This window comes from Hyperoodon ampullatus (genome assembly GCF_949752795.1).
Source record: "Hyperoodon ampullatus genome assembly, chromosome: 3".
NCBI lineage: Eukaryota > Metazoa > Chordata > Mammalia > Artiodactyla > Ziphiidae > Hyperoodon > Hyperoodon ampullatus.
In genome coordinates, this window is record NC_136916.1 from 165786561 (window position 1) to 165811680 (window position 25120).

General features: G+C 44.8%; 1 protein-coding gene across 1 annotated transcript in view; it reads right to left on the minus strand.

Moving 5' to 3' along the window:
- The window catches only part of FOXN3 (forkhead box N3), a 238618-nt gene that overhangs the window by 108614 nt on the left and 104884 nt on the right, over positions 1-25120 (minus strand). Inside the window, exon 4 of the mRNA XM_079701401.1 lies at positions 11901-11965. Within this exon, the coding sequence (XP_079557527.1) occupies positions 11901-11965 (65 nt within the window). The remainder of the gene's footprint in view (positions 1-11900; positions 11966-25120) is intronic.

Genomic DNA, 25120 nt, shown 5'->3' on the forward strand with positions numbered 1-25120 from the left:
TGTAGGAGATGACTCCATAGCCAAGACACTGGGTTACAGTAGCCCTACTGGCAGGTGTCATCAGGCACAGACCTGTGGTTCTAACACCTCCTTGCAAGGTGTATCCAATAAGCAGAATGCGATCACCCTGAGCATGACACATAAAAAAAAAATCACAGCCCAAAGAGGGGCCAACCATGTGCACTACAGTGACCATGAAGCAGGGGACAAGTTCAACGAGATCCTTAATTTAAACAAAGTTCTAAAGTTCTTTATCATTGCAGGTATGTCTCTCCTTCTTTATCTCCCTCTCCCTCCCTCCCATCTTTGAAACGCATCTTTGCAAATAGTTCATATTCTGGCACCATCAAGACACTAAGAGGAAGAAACAGGAATACAGATCACAAACTATTCCAAACCGTCCCCAAGGAAACTTCTTTTTCTGTGTCACATTTCTGCAAGATCTTAGTCACTCAAAAGCGTCCGTGAGAACAGCTGGCGAGGGCTCAAGTTCTCCTCCTCCTGTGCATATCTTGTGCACATTTGCCTTCATGTAGCAGGAGCTTCAGAGAGGCTGAAAACAGTCTTAAACATTCCTGAAGATACAACATCAGTTCAACTGGGCAAGGATTTTTTTTTTTTATGTTGTTGTCTGGGGGTGGAAGGAATTGAAAACCTTAGGAAATCGCAGAAATGCTATCATAAACATAATGAATTCTATTTACTGAACACAATAATCACCAGGCACTGTGCCAGCCCTGTACATACACTATTTTAATTCTCACAAAATCCCATGAAGCACTACTATTTGTCTTACTGGCTGCAAAGGCTCGAACGATCGGATAAGCTGCTTGAAATCACGCAGCTGGTGGACGGCAGAGGTTGGCCTTTGCATCCAAGACTGGCCAGCTCCAAGATCCATCCTCTTCTCTCCCAGTCATGCTGCCTCCCCTGGAGGGAAAGTAGTGGCCATGGCAGCTACACTTGGAGCACCTACTAAGTGCCAGGGACAATACACAGATTGTCATCTAATCTTCACATATAATTATACTCATCTTGCAAGACTGGTATTTTTGCATTTTACAGCAGTTCAAAGAAGTTTACATAACTTTCCCAAAGTCAGACAGCAATTAGGCAGCAAGGCAGGGAATGGATCCAGGTAGGCCTGAATTGAAAACTGATGTCTTTTATCCTCATACCATCTTTTGTGGGATGGAAACACCAGAGGAAGAGGGGCAGGGGGTTGACAGGGGAGTCACATCTACACACACACACACACACACACACACACACACACACACACACACACAGAGGCATACACTCCTGACCTATCACATGACTGCAGCGGGTACTACCCAGGAGTTCTAAGCCACACCTTTTGGTCGTCAAGGGAACCAAACAAGAACACAAACTTGACCTCTTGCAGTTTATAGGTGGATGTTGTTTTTTTTTTTTTTTTTTTTTTTTTTTTTGCGGTACGCGGGCCTCTCACCGTCGTGGCCTCTCCCATTGCGGAGCACAGGCTCCGGACGCGCAGGCTCAGCGGCCATGGCTCACGGGCCCAGCCGCTCGGCGGCATGTGGGATCCTCCCGGACCGGGGCACGAACCCATGTCCTCCGCATCGGCGGGCGGACTCTCAACCACTGCGCCACCAGGGAAGCCCTAGGTGGATGCTTTTAAGTTCACTTCTGAAACTGTAATGTGAACATTTCCCTTAGTCTCTTCTAAAAAATTCTTCTTCATTGTAAGCCTCTTGGCAATTGTATTGAAATATTTCTAAACTTCCATCCACGCACGGTTAAACAGGACTTCAAGGGGGATGACTTTTTCAACTGTATTTTAAGATTGAGCACTTTGATAAAAGCAGGCTCTGCAGTACAATACGATCCAAAGTTGTCTAATCTTTTTGTTTTACCATCTACATGATACAATTTAATAGACAAGGAAAACATTTTTAAATGCTCCAAAAATTAAACTATAAGGAAATATTCCTGTTGCTGAATTGTAATCCGTGTACAACTATCTTTATCTATTTCCTAGTACAAAATTCAGATACACTCAAATAAAATATTCATTCTGTTAAGAAGTACGCCCTCTCATTGCATTAATCTTTGAATGACTAATCTCAGGATTTCCCTTTCTCTCTTTCCTCAGTCTTTAAAATATCTTAAAGTGGGCTTCCCTGGTGGCGCAGTGGTTGAGAGTCTGCCTGCAGATGCGAGGGACACAGGTTCGTGCCCCGGTCCGGGAAGATCCCACATGCCGCGGAGCGGCTGGGCCCGTGAGCCATGGCCGCTGAGCCTGCACGTCCAGAGACTGTGCTCTGCAACGGGAGAGGCCACAACAGTGAGAGGCCCGCGTACCGCAAAAAAAAAAAAAAGAAAATACCTTAAAGTTAGCTGTTTACAATAGTCATGTGAGGGGACAAAAGAAGACTCTTAACTACTCAAGCAAAAGAAGACAAGCATTCATTTCCATCTTTTTGTCTCGTTATAAATTGCTTTTAAGCATTATAACTGGATTCTCCCCAGCTCCAGTCTGCAAAACACAGCAGACTGTCCGTCTAAACACGTAAAGTGCAAAGCTGTTTAGAAATATTGATGCCATTTTGAGCCAGAGATGAGTGTGAGTCCAGGTTTCTGACCCTGGCTCTGTGACCTTGAGCAGCACAATTGCTCCAGGCCTTATTTTTCCCATCTGCAAAACGGGAGTAATAATACCTAAGGCATAAAGCTAATATAGGAATAGTGTAAAGAATATATACAGCCAGACACAAAAGGTCACTTACTGTCTGATTCCATTTATGTGAAACGTCCAGAATAGGCAGGTCCATAGAGACAGAAGATGAGCGGTCGTGCCCCGGAGGCCCTGCTGCCACTTTAATCATCAGAGCCCACAGGTGGCTCTCTTCAGCCCCATCCATCCCCCCCACACCCCCACTGGCTCCTCCGCAGAGGGGTTGCTCTTGCCCAGTCCCCTCTCTCTGAAACTCTCTCCCTTCATTTCAGTGATTTCCTCCAGTTTCTGACTAAGCGGCTTCTTTGATGCCATGGTTGCTTGCTGTCAGCTGCACTCCTCTTTCTATCACAAATCTAGGTCTTCAAGATGGAGCTTTTCCCTCTTTTTCATTCTATAACCCCCTGAAAATCTCATCTAGGCTCGTAACTTCCACGGTCATTTCTGGATTGACAACTTCTAAAACTCCCTCTCCGGCCCTGCCCTCCATCTCCTAAACTCCTGCCCCAGTTTCCACCTTCCTCTGGAAACAGCAGAACCAGCTTGCACCCACCCACCCGGCAGGGGCCTGGCCCAGAGGAAGCGCTCAATGCCAGGTCCCTGGTAAAGCTGGCACTTCCTGCTGGCTTCCCTATTTCTGTCTATAGGGCCGAGTACAACACTGGATTTTCATGAAAAGCGTTTCTATGGACAATGGTACAGAGACTGGCTGAAATTAAAGTCAGATAGGAAAACACAGGCTATCTGGCTGGTGCTTTCTCAGAGTCCATGCCAGGCTGCAGACACTGGGAAGTTGGGGCAAATCTAGATTCCCAAGAGACAGTGAAGGGCTTCCCTGGTGGCACAGTGGTTAAGAATCCGCCTGCCAATGCAGGGGACACAGGTCTGAGCCGTGGTCCGGGAAGATCCTACATGCCGCGGAGCAACTAAGCCTGTGCATCACAACTACTGAGCCTGCGCTCTAGAGCCCATGAGCCACAACTACTGAAGCCCACATGCCACAACTACTGAAGCCTGCATGCCCAGAGCCCGTGCTCCGCAACAAGAGAAGCCATAGTGATGAGAAGCCCGCACACCGCATTGAAGAGTAGCCCCCGCTCACCACAACTAGAGAAAGCCTGCATGCAGCAACAAAGACCCAACACAGCGAAAAATAAATATAATAAATTAAGAAAAAAAAAAAAAAGACAGTGAAGGTCAGAATTCTATCAAAGGCTTCTTTTAAGATAGCATTTCCAGAGTCAGACAAAGACAAATACCGTATGGTATTACTTACATGTGAAATCTAAAAAATACAACCAGCTAGTGAATATAACAAAAAAGAAGCAGACTCGGATGTAGAGAACAAACCGATGGTTACCAGTGGGGAGAGGAAAGGCGGGAGGGGATTAAGAGGTATAAACTATTAGGTACAAAGTAAACTACAAGAATATACTGTATAGCACAGGGAATACAGCCAATGCTTTATAATAACTATAAATGGAGTATAAGCTTTAAATATTGTGAAGCACTATACTGTACACTTGTTACATATAATACTGTACAACAACTACACTTCAATAAAAAAAACGATGGGGGGGGTGCTTCCCTGGTGGCGCAGTGGTTGAGAGTCCGCCTGCCGACGCAGGGGACACGGGTTCGTGCCCCGGTCCGGGAGGATCCCACGTGCCGCGGAGCGGCTGGGCCCGTGAGCCACGGCTGCCGAGCCTGCGCGTCCGGAGCCTGTGCTCCGCAGGGGGAGAGGCCACAACAGTGAGAGGCCCGCGTAACAAAAAAAAAAAAACAAAAAACGATGGGGGTAAAAATAAAATAAAACTGCATTTCCTTACAGTTTTTAACTAACTTCAGAGCCTGTTCTCAGTGACCACACAGAACTTGAGTGATGAGAAGAACAGAGCAGCAGCCCTTTAACTTCACTTGATGGTAAACAAAAACAGCCAGGTGACTTTATTATTGTATTACATAAATATCTGTACAAATAACTCAGGGCAGAACAGTAAGACAAACAGGCCAAGAGAGAAGGGCTCCTCGGAAAAACCAAAGGGCTTCTGCAGGCCAAACAAAGACAGAAGGCAATTAGCACTGGGGGGAAAACGTAGAGAGGTTTTTTTTTGTTCCCTTTCCGTTATTACTGTTGCTTTTTTTTTTTCTGAAACGGTATGCCTGGGGGCAAGAATCAAGAGATTTATGCATTAGGTGGATGCCCTCTTTGCAAAATGGACAAAAGAGTCAGCTTGTGGAGCAGATTAGATGAAAGAAGCCAAAGAGCCCAGAGGCTGCAACCAAATGGGAAAGAAATGTGTAGGGGAGGGGCAGGGTAAACCCGAACAAAACCTTCAATCTGTGTCTTGATGGAGAGAAAGAAGGAAGTGCCTGGACTAGAGACCCAGGCCATGCAGACACCCTGGTTCTATCAGAAAGGAAACACTGGCGAGGCTGGCAGTGTGACTGGACATCATGCAAAGGAGAGGCTTTTGGGAGACCACTCCTTTAAGGAATTTTGGAACCTTTCACCCTGAATACACCGGCCAGGATTAACGGGCACGAAACAGAGTCAAGGGTTAACTCCACTCTTTATTAAGTGTTTGTGAGGTGCCAGGCCAGGCACTGGACTGGACAAATGTTTCCACGTTCACACCCTCCTTTAATCTCTGCAAAGATTCTGGGGAGCACAACTCATAGCCCCATTTTACAGACAACTGAAACTGAGACCCAAGGTCAAACAGCTGGTGCCCAAACAGAGAGGGATTTAAAGTTGGGCTGATGTGGTGCTGAATCCGTGCTTTTTTGCGTGGTTATCTATGCACCTGCTGGGTATGTACAACTGTACAGCAAGGGGTATAACTCAGTCTTTGTGAGCTGGTGGACCTCACAAGGAAGCAGTCCTATTTGAAAGGAATCTGATACAAAGAGTTGAACAAGTTGTCTTTCAGATTCACGTATAAATCCAGTAGGATCCGGGGTATCCCATCTTTTGCCCTGTTCTGAGAATCACTAGCCCCAACAAATGGACAAGGGAAATTTTAGCAGAGAAGAGAAATAGCACAGGGACACCACATTCAGAGGATGTTAGCCCTGTTTTCCTAAGATTCATAGTTTTGTAAAATGTTATAATAACTAACTCTGGGAATTCAGCCTGTTCTCAGGGCTTTACCGATATGAATTCATTGAGTCCTATAAGAACCCCATACGGCAAGCATGTTTATTCTTATCCCCACAGAGAGGGTTAAGCCAGGTGCCCACGAGGCCAAGATGGGTCCTTTCCAGGTTGTCCAAATCTGTAGTATGTTTCCTCCCTACGATCCACGAGAAAGGGTTTGTTCAAGGGTCAAGATGTAGCCAGGCAGCCATCACCCTGTTTCCTCTCCGTGGGCCATCTGCTGGCACTGCTGGCTGAAGGTGGCACTCCACCCCTGAGCTCACCTCAAAACCATTTTGACTCACTTTACTATATTTCATTTTTTCTTTTCTTTTTTTTTTTTTTTTTTGGTTGCACCACGCAGCATGCAGGATCTTCCCCGACCAAGGATCAAACCCGTGTACCCTGCAGTGGAAGCAGGGAGTCTTAACCACTGGACCACCAGGAAAGTCCTCGACCCATTTTAGGGAAGTTGCTAGTATGGATCAGAGCTGTAATCCACAGGAAACCCCTGCCACTCCTGAGGTCCGCTCCTTGATTCACAGGCAGGAACATGAAACCCTAGGGATGCCTGAGTTTTGCCCAAGGTCAGAGTTTACCAAGTGGCAGAGTTGGGACCACAGCCAGGTCCCCTCACTGGTAATCCAGGGCTCCTTTCCATGAGAACTCATTTCAGATATACTGACTACTTGCTGCTGAGCCTTTCACAGCCCCAAACACAACCAAAGGGAGATACTGCATACAGTTTACCAGAAAAAACCCACTGCGGAGCTATGGGAGAGGGTAAGGCGTAAGGGTTGTGGAGAGTGGGCGATACATAATAGGACTCCCAGCAAAGTAAGTGCATGAAGCCGGCCTAGAACTTGGGAAGCTGGCATTCCCCAAAGCAGGTCATCTACTGGGCATAATCCACTTCCTGCGTGTTTCACACCAGTGGCAAGCACATCTGTGCGCTCATGGGGACAACATGCATCTGACAGCAGAAGAGCTGGTTTCCTTTCCCCTATCTGCACTCAGGCCTGCGGCAGCTCAGCCCTGCTCTGTGCACTGAAAAGGCCTGGAAGGTCTTTCCATTTCATTAGCTCATCCGGGGGCTGTCAGAAGTGAAAAGAAATAAGCATCTGCTATGCGTGTTAGGGAATTTATTTGAATTCCACCCCTGCATCCTATGGGAAGAGAGTTAATAATAATTAGTGGCCCCATACAGGAGGGATAGAGAGGAGAAAAGTGGAGGGAGGGCCCAGAAGGCTGGCAGGGGGTTGGTAACTGGGCAGGTCTGCACGACCTGTGGTGGCATCAGGGCTTGAGCTGCTTTGCAAGAAGGGTTGGGACATGGGGTCTGACCCCAGGACGGGCGGTCAGTGGTGGAGGCGGCAGGCCCTGGGCCTCCCAGGGAGGTTCCAGACCAATCCAGTGCTTGACACACAGAGACTAATGAAATGCTTGCAGGTGGGGCAGCGTGGGTAGGCCCAGACGGTCAGCTGGCTCAGAGCTGTAAAGGCAGCAGCTTCTCTTTGAACAAAACTCCGTGGGGAGCTCGGAGGCCTAGAAAGCCTATGAAGGCCAAAGGGGGGCAGACATGGAGGATCGGATGGGTGGCATCTCGTAGCAAGTCTTAGTAGAAGAAACGATGCGAGCAAGGGCAGCGATGCCATGTGTAGCTGTGGGATGCACCCTCCGGGGAGCAGACCCTGAACGGTCAGACCAGAGGTGAGGAATGTCTTTAATTAGGAATCACGGACTCATTAAAATAATTCATCCAAGGGTGATGTTTAAATAAAGTAACCTAATTTTAAGTTTCATGGGTGAAGGGAATATGTGTGTCTATGTGGCAGAAGGAGACGGGGGAGTTTGGGGCCAGGGAGTTTGGAAGAAAACTTATAATAGTTTACTCTTTTTTTTTTTTTGTGGTACGCAGGCCTCTCACTGTTGTGGCCTCTCCCGTTGCGGAGCACAGGCTCCGGACGCGCAGGCTCAGCGGCCATGGCTCACGGTCCCAGCCGCTCCGTGGCATGGGGGATCCTCCCGGACCGGGGCACGAACCCGTGTCCCCTGCATCAGCAGGTGGACTCTCAACCACTGCACCACCAGGGAAGCCCAGTTTACTCTTTTAATTAAGAAAATAAGAGATATTATAACCTAAGAAATTTTAAAATGTACTTCACGAGGACACTCTACTCAATACTCTGTAATGGCCTATATGGGAAAAGAATCTACAAAAGAGTGGCTATGTGTATATGTATAACTGATTCACTTTGCTGTACACCTGAAACTTACACGACATTGTAAATCAACTATAGTCTAGTAAAAGTTAAAAAAAAAAAGATGGTTAAAAAACTGTATTTCACACACAGAGACTGTCACCAAGACACACAGAGACAGGCAGAGGGGACAGTTGGGGACACCTGTCAGCTGGCCACTCCTGAGGGCTCTGAATAAGCCACACTCATCTGTTGGGCCCCATCCTGGGTCCCCTTTTAGCAAAGGGTTTGTCCCCTTCTGGCAATCAGCTAGGTTACTATTGTACAAGACCTGAAGTGCTCTCTACGCACTGAAACTGCTAACATACTAAAATGTCTCTAGCAGCCTAAATGGCATTTAAAATAAATACTGTGAATTGATGAAATGACCAATTATGTTAAGTACCCATGCCTGGTGTAATCCAAACCAAATCTTACCCCATTATCCTCAAAACTACAAGATGATTCAGCAGGCCCTCTTGCCAGTGAATCTGCAAGAACCGAAACACAGAAGCCGCCCTCAACAGGACCTTGAGGGCTTCCAGTTGATTCTTGCAATTGGTTTTATGCTGGAAAAAAATAACTATACTACCTCTCTGCTCAACAGTTTATAAACCAAACAACTATTAGACAATACACCTCAGTTTCCCACTGTACCAATTAGGTCATTCTGTTCCACTGATTTCAGGTTTTACCTTCCATTACTTCCTCTTTGGAAATCTCAGCTTTCTTCTGAAAAACATCTTGGAGTGCATGATGATGTCATTATTCCAAAGTGCCCACAAAGCCCTCATTTCTGCATCCACCCCCACAGAGTCCCCATCGCTCTCTCTACCTGTGGTCCTCTCATGCCCATGTGCTCTGGTTGTTTCCCTCCTGGCACCACCCCCATCTATTTACTTTTTAAGGCCTTGTACAAGTGTCAACTCTCCCAAGAAGGGACATGCCCATGTTCCCTCCCTCCTGTCAAAAACAAGGCTCTGTCCTCGAAGCAATGGGGGACATCTGCTCATTTTGCTGCTTTTGGATTCTTTTAGTCTCAACCCGTAGGGTGACTTCACAGAGAAGGTTCTCCCCGGCCCCGTGCAGTCCGGTTTCGCCAGTTCTGCTTGTGGTCAGGGCCCACGGTCACAGCTGGGCTTTGCTGGCCGGTTGCTGGGTCCCTGTGTCACCCTGTGCGACCAAGCTTCACCTACTACCCTGCTTCTAGAAACTGGGTTTTTTAGGGGATCCTCCTGGCCTGCAATCCCAATCCTTGTGGCTGGAACCTATTAACAGAGTTCTTTCCTAGTCTGATTATCTAGAAAAACATCCTCCTGCTTGCTTTAGACATAAAGAAAAAATGTGGACATATACTGAAAATATAAAGTATAAAGATGAGAAAGTGAGCATAAATCAGCTACATTTTCTTCTACTTGATTCTAAACTAAACCTTCCTCTGCCATGACTGGGCAGCTCCCTTCTTTCTATGCCCGTATCTTTACTGTAAAACTTTTGTTCGTGGGCATCAGCAACTTCTTGATAAGCCAGTACTGCCCGCCAGAGAAACACAAGAATATGACACAAATGAACTTATCTACGAAACAGAAGCAGACTCATAGACATAGAGAACAGACAGTGGCTGCCAAGGGGGAGGAGGGGTGGGAGGGGGATGGAATGGGAGTGTGGGATTAGCAGAGGCAAACCATTATATATAGAATGGATACACAACAAGGTCCTATTGTAGAGCACAGGGAACTACATTCAATATCCTGTGATAAACTATAATGGAAAAGATATATATATATATATAAAACGGAATCACTTTGCTGTATAGCAGAAACTAACACAACACTGTAAATCAACTACACATCAATAAAATAGTTTAAAAAAGAATAATTCAGAAGAACATGCACAGAGTTTAAAAAACCTCATTACAATGTAAGTGTCTCGTGAACGCTCTATACAGATACAGCAAATGAAGAAACACAACAGGAAAAAAAACATTAGCAAATCCCCACCCACACTCCAGAATTCTCACCACGCTACTTCCAAGTTTCACATGTACATAAAAAGGAAATGGGATGTATTGAATTGGATGTGGATTCAACAAGCATCTGAAATCTGTAATAATTTAATTCTCAATGCCCAGAGTAATTAAGAGAATGTTTAACCCTATGTAGAAAAGAAGAAAAGTCTACCGCCCATGAGACAGAATCTCACGGTGAAATCCCTCAGCTTCATAAACCTTGTCAATTTTTCCCTCAGGCTTCTGTCCTGCAGAAATAACCCAAAATTAACATGCTCAGAGCAAATCTTCCCTAATGTGGAACTTAATGAATAAAAATCCTATAAGAAAATGCTCTAAGTAAATAAAATCCCTTTTGTGAAAATAATCCAACCATGAATGATATTCGTATCATTGCTACAGATCTAGAGGAAACATAAGGATGCACATAACTTTGAAATCCACTTGAAAAAACCCAAAGGCTCATCATAATTGGTCTCCATTTACACTTTCTGAAGGGAGAACAGAATAGATTTTTTTTAAATTATGTATTAATTTTTGAGAGTGGAGGGAGTTCCCTTTTTTTCTTAAATATTTAGGATATTTATGATGGTCATTAAAATTAGGATTAATCAGACCTGCCTACCTACATTTCACCTGGACCAAGGAAAGATGCAAAGAAATTCTTAAGTTCCCAGTTTCACAGGCTATTAAAAAGACAACATACAATTGTATGGCCTTGAAAACAATAGCACAAATGTGATGACATCTCTCACAATTGTTTGAGCTACTCTGGAAACCTGAAGATAAATGCCTCTTTTCTTAGCTACATATATATCCTACTCCTTTCACACACATGGCTGGCCCTGGGCATGTAACTTTTAGGGAAAAGAGGCGTAACAGCTCTACACCAACCAAGATGCACTGAAACTCCTCACCCTAAGCCCAGTACAGTTCCAAAGCTCTTGGCAAAACCAAATCCATCTGCTTTGGGCCAGTTGTGCCACTCTGACAGCCTGCCAATCAAGAGAGGCTAATGGGGAAGGGAAGTCAGAAGACACTTGGGGGCCAGCCAATTCCAGCTGATCTGCAGAGCAGACATCTCCCCAAAGTACTTTCTCGAAGTAGTTAGCGTGCATCTCATTGCTATTTTTAGTTCTGTGTTCTTCTTCAACTTTGGCCATTTTTATAGAAACTTGACAGCAAAAGTAGAGATGAAAGGCGGTTTGAATCCCTTGAGTGCATTGGACAGGAAGTCGCGCAAGGCAGCTGAGGATGGACTGGACAGCAGAAAGAATGTCCCCCTGCAAATGACGCCTGCAGGGATGAGGGAGGGTGTCTGAACTCTGAGCCTCAGAACAAACCACAGTCACCCTTCCAGGCACACATGGACGTCAGGGCACAGCAAGCAACAAGTGGATCTCCACGATGACCCAAGTGCCAAAACACCCACAACATTCCTCACAGCCCAAGCACTGGAAATCTGTAATAGGGTTTGATTTTACCAGCCCCATTTATGCTATCGTTGCATCCTAACTGCCCACGTAATTCCAATTTCACCAAAGCAAGCCAACCACTTCTGGAATCTGACCAGTGACAACAGACCAAAGAAGCCGTCTTATTTCAGACTAACAATTCATATCAACCAGGAGACGTCAGTAGGAAGAAATAAAGAGAACTGGACAAACAGAGCCATCCCACAGCAGTCACAGAGTGCCCGCTCTGCAGCAGACAGAACTCTCCTGACAGACACCAGGAGCAAAGGAGTAGTGGGGGGATGGGGGATGGGGAGGGGAGGGGGTGCTGCCAGAGACCTACCTTGTAGAAGGGCTCCATTTCTCTTGAAGAAGGTGCTGCCCGGCCAGAGGGGTGGACCTGATGTGCTAGAACAGAAGAGAAACCAGCGTGAGGGCGAGCTTGTCTGCACTGACTCAGCAGCACTCGGAACAACCCTTCCTCCAAACACATCCTTCAAAATGGCCTCAGAACACTTTCCCAATTATGCATTATTAACACCCTCTGAAAATGTATCTTTAAGAACCGTTAGTCTTGTTTTATGATGAATGGGCTTCATATTTCAACGTGCAGAACCCGTCCATGTGGGTATGCAGGTTACTGTCCTAACCCTGCTCGCTCTTGGGCACTGAAATCATTTGCAGGTAAACAAAATGGCCACATCGGATGCTCAACATCATAGCTTATAACTTGTCGCTAATTTCTTCATAATTTTATGACTTTATGAGGCAAAGAACTCCCAGCCATGTCTTCTGAGATCAGCAGGTTTTTCACCACTTCCTAGTGCCACCTGCCCATTATAAACGCGAGCTTGCCTTTCTTGGCTTTTCTACCACCAAATTCTTAATATACAGGTATGACCTTGATCGACTCCCTCCCTCCCCTGTCTTCTTGTTTCATATCCCGTTTTCAATTCCTGGGCTTAAAATGTTGCACTCCACATCCCATAAAACATTTTGCAGATATGTTACCACTCATAGTCCTATAACAGGAGAGGGAAGAAAAGACTAAAGATTAATGTATCACAATGACACTTTACTACATTTATAGACAAGCATTTTCACTGTTTTAAGACACCCAGTGAAAAACTTTATAACCAAGCCGGTCTTGGAGTAGAAAGGAGGTGATTCTAAATCAAGGATTGGTTTAGATTAATGTTAGAAAGCACTTAGTCAAAATTGTTACTATAGCCAGCCCAAGAGGCAGTATAAATGACTTTCTCCAAAATAGAATGCGGCAAATGATACCGGTTAATGCATCATCAATCACCTTCAGTGTTAAAAAAAATTAAAAAGTTGGTCTAAATAATAAGTTTGTAAGTTTGGCAAACACGGACACACACACACACACACACACACACACAGAATAAGAAATCTGAAGGACTATCCAATGAATGTTTCTAGAGTCAATCAGGGTCTCTAGTAATGCAGGGGAACAATCCTGTTAACAAGAAGGAGAAATGCCAGTGACACATTCTGTTGACCAACATTTCGTCCCCAGAGGTACAAATAGCACACCAGGTATGGGGACATGTTACATGGTTGGTGAGGACTAAAGAAGGAGGAAGAAAAGTGCTACAGCACACACATGCATCAAAACAATGTCAAACGTGTCCGAAAACACACAGTATGAACCTTGATGTAAATGATAAAACTTTTGTTTTATTTTGGTTCGGATCCACTCTACTCAGAGTGAGTGAGGATAATGCATCTCAGCTATGGCTTTTCCTGCAGCCCTGATTCTCAGCTCTGGCTGCTGTGGCCTCTGAGTGGCCAGGAGTCGCACAGGACAGCAGGAGATCTGGCTGGGGTCTCCGGGCTGCAGGATAATGGCAGCAAGCTGAGTTCTCTTCTATATGATTCCTGTCCTATTCCGATTTGAGGCTGTTAAGGCTCAAAGTTGCATGAAGAATAATGTGCGTTAAAATGCTTAAGATTATCTTTTAACAACCCCAGCCAGCTCCTGGGATTTTACCATCTTATTTTTATAAGAGTGCAGGAAATAGCCAGCTGGCTGTGGCCAACACTGAATCACCTGATTTCTAAAGATATTTAAAAACTGAGGACTTCATTATAGAGGAGTTGGCGCTTCTGGAGAATTCAGTAATTGACTATTACTGCAGGAGCCTGAATATCTAGCTGACTTCCCTCCAAATTGCCTCTTTATTCTGACCTTGATTTGGCTGAAAACTGAGTAGACGCCAGGGATGGAGTAAACGTGGGGAATGGAGGACGGGTAAATCCAGTGGTTTAGGTAAGGAAAATTCTCTGTATGATAGAAATCTACTTCAGGATTTCTACAACATCCTTTTAATGCACCTAAGTCACCGATCGCTATTCTGGTCATTCTGCTGTGCTGCTGGTGTAATCTACACTCTCACAGTGGAGACAGATCTGGACTGGCCCACCTACCCGCTCTGATGTAGCCCCTGTTGTGACTGATGCATTCACCTGTGGGCTCGATTCCTGCCATGCTAATTGCAAAGCTTTTGAGCTCACTGGCCCCATATTCTACACTCTTCTCTGGTATGATCTCTCCAAGTGACGTCTTCTAACTGTTAGGAGATTCAAGGATTTATTAAGAGCTTGTTGAAAACTGTGCTTGGACATGGAGAGAAAAATTAGAAGCCATATTTTATGGCCTCTAGGAGCTTACTGTCATACTTAGCTAGCTCCAACCTCTTGTGACTCTATCTAAATAGACTAGAAATGCTTGTGGAAAGGCCAACGGTTATGGCCCTAGTGGCTACAGGTTGGGGAGAGAGCAAACTGCTTTTTTTCCTCCATCTGGAGATATCCCTGGCTCACTGGGCTTTAAAGCTCAAAGTTAGCTTTTAAAAAGTATACAAAATTACTTTAAAATGTATAGCAACCACAGTAATTCAGAGAAGCTAGTGGTCGAGATCTTTGTGGGAGTATCTCAGGCCACTCTGGAAACCACTCATTTGTGTGGCAAATCAAGGAGGGGAGGGTGGGTGGCCTGTGCAGAGGAGGATGGAGGACTCTCCACACTCAAGTCACCTAAACGCCAGTGAACTTGTAAATAGTCACTGCCATGGGAAGTGGCCCCTAGGGCCCCCTTCAACCTACCAGAGTGGGTTTTAATCACCTTACAATGGTGCTCATCTTGCTTGAAGACAGGATACCAAATTACCAAGTACAGAGCACAGCGATCAACACTTTTCCATGGGATCCTCCGATCTCATGAGAGGGCAAAGGCGGAACCCACCTTTCCCATTCTTCAGGTGAGGAGATAGAGGGGCTTGTCCAAGTCACCACATGGCTGGTCAGCGATCAGCCCAAGACCAGCCCACTGCACCACAGAGACACACGTCAACGGCCCCGATTTCATTTCTCATTGTCCAGCTTTCTCTTCCAGTCTTTCGGCACCAAACCCTTCGCTATCCTTCTTCATGGAAGAAGGCTGTGGACGGTATTTCACTAGGAATCTCTCCAAGGCAAAATCCCAGGCTAGGAAAAGCAATCAGGCCCACCAGAGGCGAAAGACAGCCACGTGGGCTCCTATGAGCAGAAACAATACAACGCTGGTGCCACAACTGTCTCACTTGAGTAAGGCTCTAACCAAATCTCATGACCTTCATTTCAGCACCAGAAACCAAACCCACGTGTGGCAAAGGAAGTCGAGCAACAGGTTAAGAGGGCCTGGCCTGCCAGAAAAGGCAGTTTGTCAACTGGCATTTGAGAACATTGACCCAGCTGATCATTAAGACCAGAGCTGAGCCAGCAAATCCCAGGAGATGTGCCCTACCATCCCACCAGCACCTGCCAGAGACTCAGAGCTGTCTCTCCCTGGGCCTCACACACTCAGCTGCGGTTCTTGCAGCTCCCAAGGCGACACTGTAGGTCAACAGGTCATCCGGCCCTAAGGTGGCTCTTGGCATAATGATGCCATCTGTCAAGTGACACCCATGAGCTGTCATCATTGTCAGAACCGGATGAACTCTAACCAAGACCCTGGGGGGTTCTGGCAAGATCCACACCTGTATTCACCGGCCTGGACTTCCTGTGAGTCTAAGAAAAGAAAATTAGGAAAAGTACTTCTTTTCTAAGTACTTTTTAAAAAGTACTTTTTGTCTAAGAACCCGGCTGCCAACTGTGAACTGGCTGATCTGAAAGAGAGAACAGGGTACTGCAACACGGATGAACCCCGAGGGCATCATGCTAAGTGAAATACACCAGCCACAAAAGGACAAATTTCAAGTTCACGGAGACAGAGTGGAAGGGGAGTTCCCAGAGGCTGGAGGGAGCGGGGAGTAGGGAGCTGTTTAGTGGGTACAGAGTTGCAGTTGTGTAAGATGAAAAGAGTTATGGGGGTTGGTTACCCAATAATGTGAAGGTACTTAACACAATTGAACTGTACACTTACACGGCTAAGATGGTATATTTTATGTTATGTGTATTTTACTACCACAACAAAAAATTTTTACGATAAAATGACAGAGGGAGAGAGAGAGAGAGAGAAAGAATGAATACAGGAAGGACCCCGGAAGAAGTGAATCAAAGTCTAAAGAGTTTTGGGCAGTGAAAGATCAACCTACATGCCGTGTTTCTGAAGGTCCCCTGCAGTAAGCATCTCTGCCAGAGTGGCCCAAAGTACACTAAACAACAGAAAGGGATGTGGTGAGACCAGCCTCTCCTAACCTGGTCCTTACAGAGGCCAGAGCTTGCCTGCTAGTCTTCAGGCAGCTGAGCAGATATCTGACATATTCTTAGCACCAGAAACAATGTGAAGGCTGTCCTCTTGGATGTGTGAAATCTACCACCAGACTGTGTTTCTCCAGGAATAAAAGAGTCAAAGCAGCTGAAGGGGGAAATTCCTGAAAAAATACTTGGAATTCTACTGTTAATTCTAACTGTGGATTGATCAACAGAATGTCATAGAAAAACAAATATGACCTACACCACATACTAACACAGACACGTTGGGTGAAGGATGTCAGTCTTGAAGTTTGGAATGCAGGAATCAGAAGTGTGTGAGATGGTCTCAAGTTTCACAAAACACCCTTCATAATTTGAGACGCATCACTGAAGAGTCCAGTTTAAAGTTCAGAAGTCTCAGGGACTTTTACAACCTTCCATACAAAACCGGAGTATGTTGACATTCAAATGGATCTCAGTGGCCACCTGGTTCCATCCGAACTGTGGTGCGGACAGCACAAGATTTGGACTCAAGGAATTTGTCTGTTGAAAACACGAGCTGAAAACACGTCTCAATTCCACTCCTACAAACAGGGAGCAGTTACAGCATGCAGTGCTGGAGAATTAAATGAGATGATGCATGTACAAAGGACACTCTGTGAACTGCAAAAATCCCAGTGGTTTTCTTGATTACAAGAAAACTGTAGTTCAGAGAAGTTAAATGATGTCCTCGGTGCCAACACTTCCTCCTACATCCTGTGGACTCTCCCAGTTAGGCTCTTGGCTTCATTTCTGTGACGGAAGAGCTAACCACACCTTCATCTTCCTCTTCCCCTTAAGGATGCTTTGAGATCATCTCATTTGCAAACGTTCCTCCACCCGAAGTAGCAATGAACACTTTCTAAAAATCAATAGGCTGGAAGCAGCAGCTTCACGGATGCCACCTACTCCAAAGAAAGCTAAAAAAAAAGACAGCTCTGCCCAGAATCCTGCACAGATCCAAACTATTAAGTACAGCTGCCCACAGTGACCTTTCAGGGTCAGGCAGTCAAGAGGCAGAAGAGAGCAGGTGGAAACGTATCAGGACTGGCCAATTTTCAGAGGCTGACAATTATTGGGAAGGCATTACTGAAGTGATCAGACAATAACCAGCAAGGACCACAAAAGCCACAACGGAGAGTGTGGCAAGATCACTCTGAAGGCAAAACTCGGATCCTGGTAAGAAATGGAATGGCTTTGTTACCTTAGCCAAATGTTAAGACTGGAGAATTGGGAGATTGGGATTGACATATATACACTAATATGTATAAAATGGATAACTAATAAGAACCTGCTGTATAAAAAAATAAAGTTAAGTTTAAAAATTTTTTTAAAAGACTGGAGACTCATCCTGTCTCCAACTGGATCAAACTGCAAAGCATTCCTGTGTGCCCATCACAACCAACGGTATGCTAGGCTGGAGCAGATGTTGGGGAATGGCTGTGAGACTCGGACAGGGATGGCTGCTCTGGAGCAAGATCTACTGTGCGATTTTAAATACAACAATAATGTTCCACGAAGTATGCTATGAAGTTTAGGGCTTCCCTCCTCAGACACGTTTGAGATATGCTGTTGACCTGTGGCAGGGTTTCTCAACCTTGGCACTGCTGGCCTTTGGGGCTGGATCATCTTTATGGTGGGAGCCGTCCCGTGGGTGCTAGGGTGTTCGGCAGCCTCCCTGGCCTCTACCCACTAGATTCCAGCACCAACCCTCCCCAGTTGTAACAAATAAAAATGTCTCCAGAAACTACCATGTGTCCTCTGGGAGATAAAATGGCTCCCAGCCAAGAACCATTACCTGATGGTCAGCAACCCGACGAAGCTGCCCTCACACTCCTCTCCACTCGCCAAGTCCCAACACCCCCTCCCTCCCCGCTCCATACCTCATCAGGCAAAAACGTCACCTCCTCTTTTCTAAAACCAAAGCCATTCCTCACAAGCTTACTCACCCTCCGTTATTTCTACCTGTGTCTGCACCTTCTTCTTTGCCAAAGCAATACCCCTATTGCCCTCTTTTCCTCTGGCATCTTTCCTCCTGCCATTATCCCTTGTCTCCCCTCGCCTCCCCCTTCCAGGACTTCTTAGCTGACCCATCATCCAACATCACCTAGTGTCCAGACCCTCCTCTTGGCCCCCATGACCCTGCCATGCACTAACCAAGCCCAGGAGCTGGGCGACAGTGCCCGACCTCCGCTCTTCTGCGTCATGGTGTCCCCGGACTGGCTGCGATCCCCTCACGTCTGGGTCATCAGAGGCCCCCAAGTCACCCCGCCATTCAGGGCTAAGGGCCTTGATGGCTCTACAGCCCCTCTCCCCTGCCCACTCCATGCCCGCCCACATGCACTCACATGAGAGGCTTACTTTATTATGATTTTTTTCTAATTACATAAACTCTCTATCACTTTTGACATTATCTCTTTAAAACCCTTTCCAAGTTTAGCCTCACAACACCCACCTACCCTGGCTCTCCTCCTCCCACTCTCCTTTCTATGAAATCTGCTAGCTCTTTGTCCAGCCTTAGCCCCATAATGATGGGTATTCCTAGAGTTTTAGCCCTCTCTTCTTTTCTATTCATTCTCCTTTCTTAGGAGAGTTCATGAACTCCTGGGAAATCTGGCTTTTCCAATTCTGTATCTCGAGCTGATCTTGCCTCCAGACTCCGGAATGTATTTCAGGCTGCATCCCCCCGTGCCACATCGATTCAAATGAGGGAGCCAGTTTCCCACCTCTGTTTCCCCTGCTGGTCCCCACAGGCACTTTCCACACTGCCCCGGATTTCTCAGTGTCTCTACTGGTTCCCTAGGGCTGTCACAACAAAGTACCACAGATAAGTATCTTAAAACACTAGAAATTTCTTCTCTCCTAGTTGTGGAGGTTAGGAGTCCAAAGTCAAGGGTGGTTCCTTCTAAGGGCTGTAAGTGAGAATCTGTTCTATGCCGCTCCCCTAGTTTCTGGTGGTTGCAGGCAATCCTTGGCCTTCCTTGGCTTATATATGCATCATCCTGTCTCTGCCTTCATGTTTATATTCTCCCTGTGTGTGCTTTCTGTGTTCAAATTCCTCCTTTTTATATTGGCTTAGGGGTCCACCCTACTGCAGTATGACCTCATCTTCACTAACAACCGCAATGAGCATATTTCCAAATGAGATCATATTCTGGAGTGCTGGGTGTGAGCACCTAATATCAATATATGAAGTTTTGGAGGGGACAACTCAGCCCACCACAGTGTCTGTGACTGTCTCCCTTTACACATGGTGCACTCACTCCCTGACACACTGCGACATCTGAGTGTGTCTTCTCCTAAATCCCTACCACCTACGGCAATGCTTGGAACTTGGCTGGTACCTGTCAATGTTTGTTGAAAGAATAAAAGTTACCAATTAATTTAACTCAGCATTCCTCAAAAAAAGAAAAAATAATGACTCAGCTTTTGGTGATAGCCTGTAAACTGTTCAAGTTAAAAATTCTGGTGCTCATGGAACATTCTACAGGATAGATCATATCTTGGGTCACAAATCAAGCCTCGGTAAATTTAAGAAAATTGAAATCTTATCAAGTATCTTTTCCGACCATAACACTGTAAGACTAGATATCAATTACAGGAAAAAATCTGTATAAGATACAAACACATGGAAACTGAACAATACACTACTTAATAACAAAGAGATCACTGAGGAAATCAAAAACTACCTAGAAACAAATAACAATGAAAACACGACGACCCAAAACCTATGGGATGCAGCAAAAGTAGTTGTAAGAGGGAAGTTTATAGCCATACAATCCTACCTCAAGAAACAAGAAACATCTCAAATAAACAATCTAACCTTACACCTAAGGCAATTAGAGAAAGAAGAACCAAAAAAACCCACAGTTAGTAGAAAGAAAGAAATCATAAAGATCAGATCAGAAAAAAATGAAAAAGAAATGAAGGAAACAATAGCAAAGATCAATAAAACTAAAAGCTGGTTCTTTGAGAAGATAAACAAAATTGATAAACCATTAGCCAGACTCATCAAGAAAAAAAGGGAGAAGACTCAAATCAATAGAATTAGAAACGAAAAAGGAGAAGTGACAACTGACACTGCAGAAATAGAAAGGATCATGAGAGATTACTACAAGAAACTATATGCCAATAAAATGGACAACCTGGAAGAAATGGACAAATTCTTAGAAATGCACACTTTTGAGACTGAACCAGGAAGAAACAGAAAATATAAACAGACCAATCACAAGCACTGAAATTGAGACTGTGATTAAAAATCTTCCAACAAGGGCTTCCCTGGTGGTGCAGTGGTTGAGAGTCCGCCTGCCAATGCAGGGGACACAGATTCGTGTCCCGGTCTGGGAAGATCCCACGTGTCACGGAGCGGCTGGGCCCGTGAGCCATGACCGCTGAGCCTGCGCGTCCAGAGCCTGTGCTCCGCAACGGGAGAGGCCACAACAGTGAGAGGCCCGCGTACTGCAAAAAAAAAAAAAAAAAAAATCTTCCAACAAACAAAAAGCCCAGGACCAGATGGCTTCCCAGGCGAATTCTTATCAAACATTTAGAGAAGAGCTAACACCTATCCTTCTCAAACTCTTCCAAAATATAGCAGAGGGAGGAACACTCCCAAACTCATTCTACGAGACCTCCATCACCCTGATACCAAAACCAGACAAAGACGTCACAAAGAAAGAAAACTACAGGCCATATCACTGATGAACATAGATGCAAAAATCCTCAACAAAATACTAGCAAACAGAATCCAACAGCACATTAAAAGGATCATACACCATGATCAAGGGGGGTTTATCCCAGGAATGCAAGAATTCTTCAATATACGCAAATCAATCAATGTGATACACCCTATTAACAAATTGAAGGAAAAAACCATATGATCATCTCAATAGATGCAGAAAAAGCTTTCGACAAAATTCAACACCCATTCATGATACAAACCCTCCAGAAAGTAGGCATAGAGGGAACTTACCTCAACATAATAAAGGCCATATATGACAAACCCACAGCCAACATCGTTCTCAATGGTGAAAAACTAAAACCATTTCCACTAAGATCAGGAAGAAGACAAAGTTGCCCACTCTCACCACTATTATTCAACATAGCTTTGGAAGTTTTAGCCACAGCAATCAGAGAAGAAAAAGAAATAAAAGGAATCCAAATGAGAGAAGAAGAAGTAAAGCTGTCATTGTTTGCAGATGACATGATTCTATACATAGAGAATCCTAAAGACTCTACCAGAAAACTACCAAAGCTAATCAATGAATCTGGTAAAGTAGCAGGCTACAAAATTAATGCACAGAAATCTCTTGCATTCCTATACACTAATGATGAAAAATCTGAAAGAGAAATTAAGGAAACACTCCCATTTACCATTGCAACAAAAAGAGTAAGATACCTAGGAATAAACCTATCTAGGAGACAAAAGACCTGTATGCAGAAAACTATAAGACAGTGATGAAAGAAATTAAAGATGGTACAAACAGATGGAGAGATATACCATGTTCTTGCATTGGAAGAATCAACACTGTGAAAATGACTATACTACCCAAAGCAATCTATAGATTCAGTGCAATCCCTATCAAACTACCAATGGCATTTTTCACAGAACTAGAACAAAGAATTTCACCATTTGCATGGAAACACAAAAGACCCCGAATCGTCAAAGCAATCTTGAGAAAGAAAAACGGAGCTGGAGGAATCAGGCTCCCTGACTTGAGACTATACTACAAAGCTACAGTGATCAAGACAGTATGGTACGGGCATAAAAACACAAATCTAGATCAATGGAACAGGATAGAAAGCCCAGAGATAAACCCAAACCCACACACATATGGTCACCTTATCTTTGATAAAGAAGGCAAGAATATATAGTGGAGAAAAGACAGCCTTTTCAATAAGTGGGGATGGGAAAACTGGACAGCTACATGTAAAAGAATGAAATTAGAACACTCCCTAACACCATACACAAAAATAAACTCAAAATGGATTAAAGGCCTAAACGTAAGGCCAGACATTATAAAACTCTTAGAGGAAAACATAGGCAGAACACTCTATGACATAAATCACAGCAAGATCCTTTTTGACCCAGCTCCTAGAGAAATGGAAATAAAAACAAAAATAAACAAATGGGACCTAATGAAACTTAAAAGCTTTTGAACAGCAAAGGAAACCATAAAAAAGACGAGAAGACAACCCTCAGAATGGGAGAAAATATTCGCAAATGAAGCAACTGACAAAGGATTAACCTCCAAGATTTTCAAGCAGCTCATGAAACTCAATACCAAAAAAACAAACAACCCAATCCAAAAATGGGCAGAATACCTAAATCGACCTTTCTCCAAAGAAGACATACAGATTGCCAACAAACACATGAAGGAATGCTCAACGTCACTAATCATTAGAGAAATACAATTCAAAACTACAATGATGTATCACCTCACACCAGTCAGAATGGTCATCATCAAAAAATCTAGAAACAATAAATGCTGGAAAGGGTGTGGAGAAAAGGGAACTCTCTTGCACTGTTGGTGGGAATGTAAATTGATACAGCCACTATGGAGAACAGTTTGAAGGTTTCTTAAAAAACTAAAAATAGAACTACCATACGACCCAGCAATCCCACTACTTGGCATATACCCTGAGACAACCATAATTCAAAAAGAGTCATGTACCACAGTGTTCACTGCAGCTCTATTTACGATGGCCAAGACATGGAAGCAACCTAAGTATCCATCGACAGATGAATGGATAAAGAAGATGTGGCGCATATATACAATGGAATATTACTCAGCCATAAAAAGAAATGAAATTGTGTTATTTGTAGTGAGGTGGATGGACCTAGAGTCTGTCATACACAGTGAAGTAAGTCAGAAGGAGAAAAACAAATACTGTATGCTAACAAATATATATGGAATCTTAAAAAAAAAAAGGTTCTGAAGAACCTAGGGGCAGGACAGGATTAAAACGCAGACGTAGGCAATGGACTTGAGGACACGGGGAGGGGGAAGGGCAAGCTGGGACAAAGTGAAAGAGTGGCATGGACATATATACACTACCAAATGTAAAATAGATAGCTAGTGGGAAGCAGCCACCTAGCACAGGGAGATCAGCTCAGTGCTTTGTGACCACTTAGAGGGGTGGGATAGGAAGGGTGGGAGGGAGACGCAAGAGGGAGGAGATATGGGGATATATGTAGATGTATAGCTGATTCACTTTGTTATAAAGCAAAACTAACACACCACTGCAAAGCAATTATACTCCAATAAAGATGTTAAAAAAAAAAAATCTGGGATCTCAACCAAGGTTCTCTCCTGAACCCCCATCTGCTGTCATCCATTCCTGCCAACCCCTTCTTTCAAAAGACTCTGGCAATTTCCCTTCCTTTGTGTTTCTACTCTACTGTGTCAACTCATATGCAGATGTTTCCACTAGCATCCTAATAGGTCTGCCCATCTCCAGTCTTTCCCCCAACCCCAGTTCTCCCTGCCTAATACCTTTACAGTCCCCTCAGAGCACAGTATCTTCCTGAGCTCTCCCCTTGGTTTGCAAACTGTTCCCCAGGGAACCCCCAGGGAGTGCCTATAGTGCTGCCAGGGGTGGGCGTGGGGGATGGCTGTCTAGGTGATCTCCTGCACCAATATCAGCAAAGCATCTCATACTGTGTGTAAAACAGATACCTAATGAGAACCTCCTGTATAGCACAGGGAACTGTACTCAGTGATCTGTGGTGACCTAAATGGGAAGGAAAGCCAAAAAAGAGGGGATATATGTATACGTACAGCTGATTCACTTTGCTGTACAGTAGAAACTAACACAACACTGTAAAGCAACTGTACTCCAATGAAAATTAATTTTTTTTAAAAAGCATCTCATTTTTCATGTGTCTGACGTGTCGAGTTTCCACATAATTTTTCATTTGAAGAGCTTGATGGTTATAAAAGTGGGTGAAAACCAGTAGCTTATAGGGCAGAGTTAAGTCCAATAGGTTCTCTGCCCCTAAGAGGCCTTTCTATTCCTTCTCCAACGTTCCCCCTGCTCCCCAACATACCACCTGAGGCAGGTCTTCAGAACACACTCGTACCCCATATATTTCTATGACCCATTCAAGCCAATTTGAAACAGGAGGGAAGGGGGCAGGGCACAACCTTTAAAAGAATGAAACAGCCATTGAGGACACAACATCAACTGGTTAGAACCAACTAGGTCCAAGATGGTGGAAGATTCGACTTCCAGTGGACCTTGAGCCTCATTATATGCTCATTGTAATACATCAGCATATGCTAAATGACACACCCACCAGTGCCATGACAGTTCTGAGGCTAACCATAAAAGGTCAAAAAGTGGGCAGTGGCACAATTCCTGGAAATCTCCACCCCTTCTCCACAATATCAGTAGTTGGAACAATCCTCCCACTCATTAGCCTATGAAATTACCCAGCCCGTAAAAACTAACCACCCCATATTTCGGGGCCTCTCACCTTCTGAGATGGCCCACACTCTGTCTGTGGAGTGTGCTTCTCCCATGGCCACTCTCACTTTCCAAGATGACCCCATGCCCTGGAGCCGCTCTCACCTTTTGAGACAGACCACATTCTGTCTATGGGATGTGTTTCTCTCTAAATAAATCCACTTCTTACCTATCACTTTGCCTCTCACTGAATTCCTTCTGTGAGGGGACATAAAAGAACCTGAGCTTCATTAAGTCCTGAGACCAGGTGTGTGATCTCAATTAAAAAACACTGGGTTCAAGTCCCAATCTGGGTTGTGTGGTTTCAAATTCTGTTCCCCTCTGCTGAAATGCACTGCTCCCATGTTCTCTCTGCCTATT